General features: G+C 60.6%; 1 protein-coding gene across 1 annotated transcript in view; it reads left to right on the top strand.

The window, feature by feature from the left end:
• The window catches only part of MED24 (mediator complex subunit 24), a 17,767-nt gene that overhangs the window by 13,195 nt on the left and 1,888 nt on the right, over positions 1–2,684 (top strand). Inside the window, exons 19-23 of the mRNA XM_017737141.1 lie at positions 180–355; positions 786–1,050; positions 1,219–1,400; positions 1,672–1,765; positions 2,113–2,212. Coding sequence (XP_017592630.1) covers positions 180–355; positions 786–1,050; positions 1,219–1,400; positions 1,672–1,765; positions 2,113–2,212 — 817 coding nt within the window. The remainder of the gene's footprint in view (positions 1–179; positions 356–785; positions 1,051–1,218; positions 1,401–1,671; positions 1,766–2,112; positions 2,213–2,684) is intronic.

Genomic DNA, 2,684 nt, shown 5'->3' with positions numbered 1-2,684 from the left:
CTCCACCCCCTCATCCCTGCTCCAAACTGTCCCGTGGGTGGCAATGGGACTGGCAGGGACAGTGTCACCCATGGAGGAGAGAAGGGCTTGGACCCTGCAGGCAGGACCCACAGCCCTGGGAGGTGCTGGCTGCGCGTCCACCTGGCTGTGCTCATCCTCTGCTCTGTCTGCTCTCCTAGAAAATCACGGACAACATCAAGGGGAAGGTGTGCAGCATGGCGGTGTGTGCCGTGGCCTGGCTGGTGGCTCATGTCCGCATGCTGGGCCTGGATGAGCGGGAGAAGTCCCTGCAGATGATCCGGCAGCTCGCCACCCCCCTGTACGGAGAGAACACGCTCCAGTTCTACAACGAGCGGTGAGCTTGGGGACACGGGCCTGTTCCTGCCCTGCTGCCACTTCCCAGAACCACATCTCCTGCCCTGCTTCCCCTTTTCTACTTCCTGATGCTGTGCCATCTCCTGCCCTGCTTCTGCCTCCCAGTGCCATGGCCTCTTGCCCTGATTCCACTTCCTGATCTCATGTCATCTCCTGCCCTTCTTCCACTTTCCAGTGATGTTGTCTCCTGCCCTTCTTCCTCTTCCCAGTGCCATGCCATCTTCCCTGTTTCTGCTTCCCAGTGCCATGTCATCTCCTGCCCTGCTTCCACTTCCCAGTGCTGTGTCATCTCCTGTTTCCATTTCTTGGTGCTGTGCCATCTCCTGCCCAGCTCCAACTTCCTGGTGCCGTGCCCTTCTCTGCCCCACTGTCCCTTCCCAGTGCCCCCTGACGCTGTCTCTCCTCCTCAGCGTGGTGATCATGAGCTCCATCCTGGAGCACATGTGTGCAGACGTCCTGCAGCAAACGGCCACGCAGATCAAATTCCCTTCCACTGGCATGGACACCATTCCCTACTGGAATCTTCTGCCCCCCAAGAAGCCCATCAAGGAGGTGCTGACCGGTGTGTTCACCAAAGTGCTGGAGAAGGGCTGGGTTGACAGCCGCTCCATCCATATCTTCGACACCCTGCTGCACATGGGAGGGGTCTACTGGTTCTGCAACAACCTGGTCAAGGTACGAGGGGGCAGGAGGGACCCCCAGTGCTGGGCGGGGTGCTGAGGCCAGGACTGGTGGGTCTAGTTTGTGTTCCCAGTGTCCTGGGTGTCCCTGGGCTGGGCGCTGGGACAGTTTTGGCACTGGAGGGGAGTGGAGCAGGCCCACCTCTCCCCCCCTGCCGTGCAGGAGCTGCTGAAGGAGACGCGGAAGGAGCACACGCTGAGGGCCGTGGAGCTGCTCTATGCCATCTTCTGCCTGGACATGCAGCAGCTGACGCTGACACTGCTGGGCCACATCCTGCCCAACCTGCTGACAGACTCCTCCAAGTGGCACACCCTCATGGACCCCCCCGGGAAGGCCCTGGCCAAGTAAGACCCCAGACCCATGGAGACTGTCTCCTCAAGGCCTGTTTGGGGAGATAGGGGAGTGATCTGTGCTGGGATGAGGGTCCAGCTGCCCAAATCCCACTCTGGCTCCAACAGTTCCCACTCTGGTCCCCATTCCCTGCTGTCCCCGCTCTGAGAAGGGACCTGTTGTGTCCCATCCCAGCTCACTCTCTGGGCTCTGCCACTCCCCCTGCTCACACCCTGTCCTCAGATGGGCTGGCAGCACCTGGCTGTGTCCCTGCTCTGTCCCCAGGCTCTCTGTGTGGTGTGCCCTGAGCTCCTACTCCTCCCACAACAAGGGCCAGGCCTCGGCCCGGCAGAAGAAGAGGCACCGGGAGGACATCGAGGTGTGTCTGGGTGGAGCAGGGGCTGGCTGAGGGCTCTCTGTGCCCAAAAGCAGCAGTGGTTGGGGGAGGTGAGGGTGACAGGAGTGGGTGGGTGAAGCCAGACTCCCTGCCCAGCTTCTCTGGGCTCTCTGAGACCTTCCAACCTTAAAATCCAGGATTCTCCCTTCTGTTTTCTGGGCAAGGGGCTGTAATGAGCTGGTCAGTATGTGTCTGGCCCCACCCAGGCTGGGGTGCTCTGGGTGAACAGAGATCAGATCCTGGGCCGTGGGGCTGTGCAGAGCCCAGGGTGGGTCACCACCCCCGTGCAGGGTGAAGGGCTGGTGGGGCTGACCCCCCTGTCCCCCCAGGATTACATCAGCCTGTTCCCCCTGGATGACACACAGCCCTCCAAGCTCATGCGGCTGCTCAGCTCCAATGAGGAGGATTCCAACATCCTCTCCAGCCCCAGTAAGTGCACGAGGGGAGGGGGGACGGCTCCCCTGCCTCGCTGTCCCTTTTGGGTGTGAAATGTGTATTTGCATAAAAACCCTTCCCTTCCCAAACCAGCCGGGTGAGGATTTAGAGCTCTCAAGTGGTTTTTGAGTTATCTTGGAGTTTTTTCATTTGCGGAAGGCCAATTACTTTATTTTTCTGATCAGAACAACTTAAAAGGGTGAGGTTAAACCTTCCCTTCGTGCCAGTGCCCCCCAGCCCAGCACCCCACACCCAAGGGGCTCAGGGGGGGGCTTTGTGTCCCTCCAGCCACCCCGCATGGGACCACAGCTGGAGGTGACATTCCTGGTGTCTGGGGCCAAATCCTGACATTCCACTGCTGTTAACAAGGCTGGAGTGGAGCGGATGAGGCCCCGCCGGTCACATCCGTGTCCCTGCAGTGTCACGGGTTGCGGCAGGGCCGGCGGGGGTTGGCGGGAGGGGGCGC

Source organism: Corvus brachyrhynchos, unplaced genomic scaffold, assembly GCF_000691975.1.
Source record: "Corvus brachyrhynchos isolate BGI_N302 unplaced genomic scaffold, ASM69197v1 scaffold30, whole genome shotgun sequence".
Taxonomy (NCBI): Eukaryota; Metazoa; Chordata; class Aves; order Passeriformes; family Corvidae; genus Corvus; species Corvus brachyrhynchos.
Note: the sequence above shows the minus strand (reverse complement) of the source record. Positions and strands in the feature narration are given on the sequence as shown.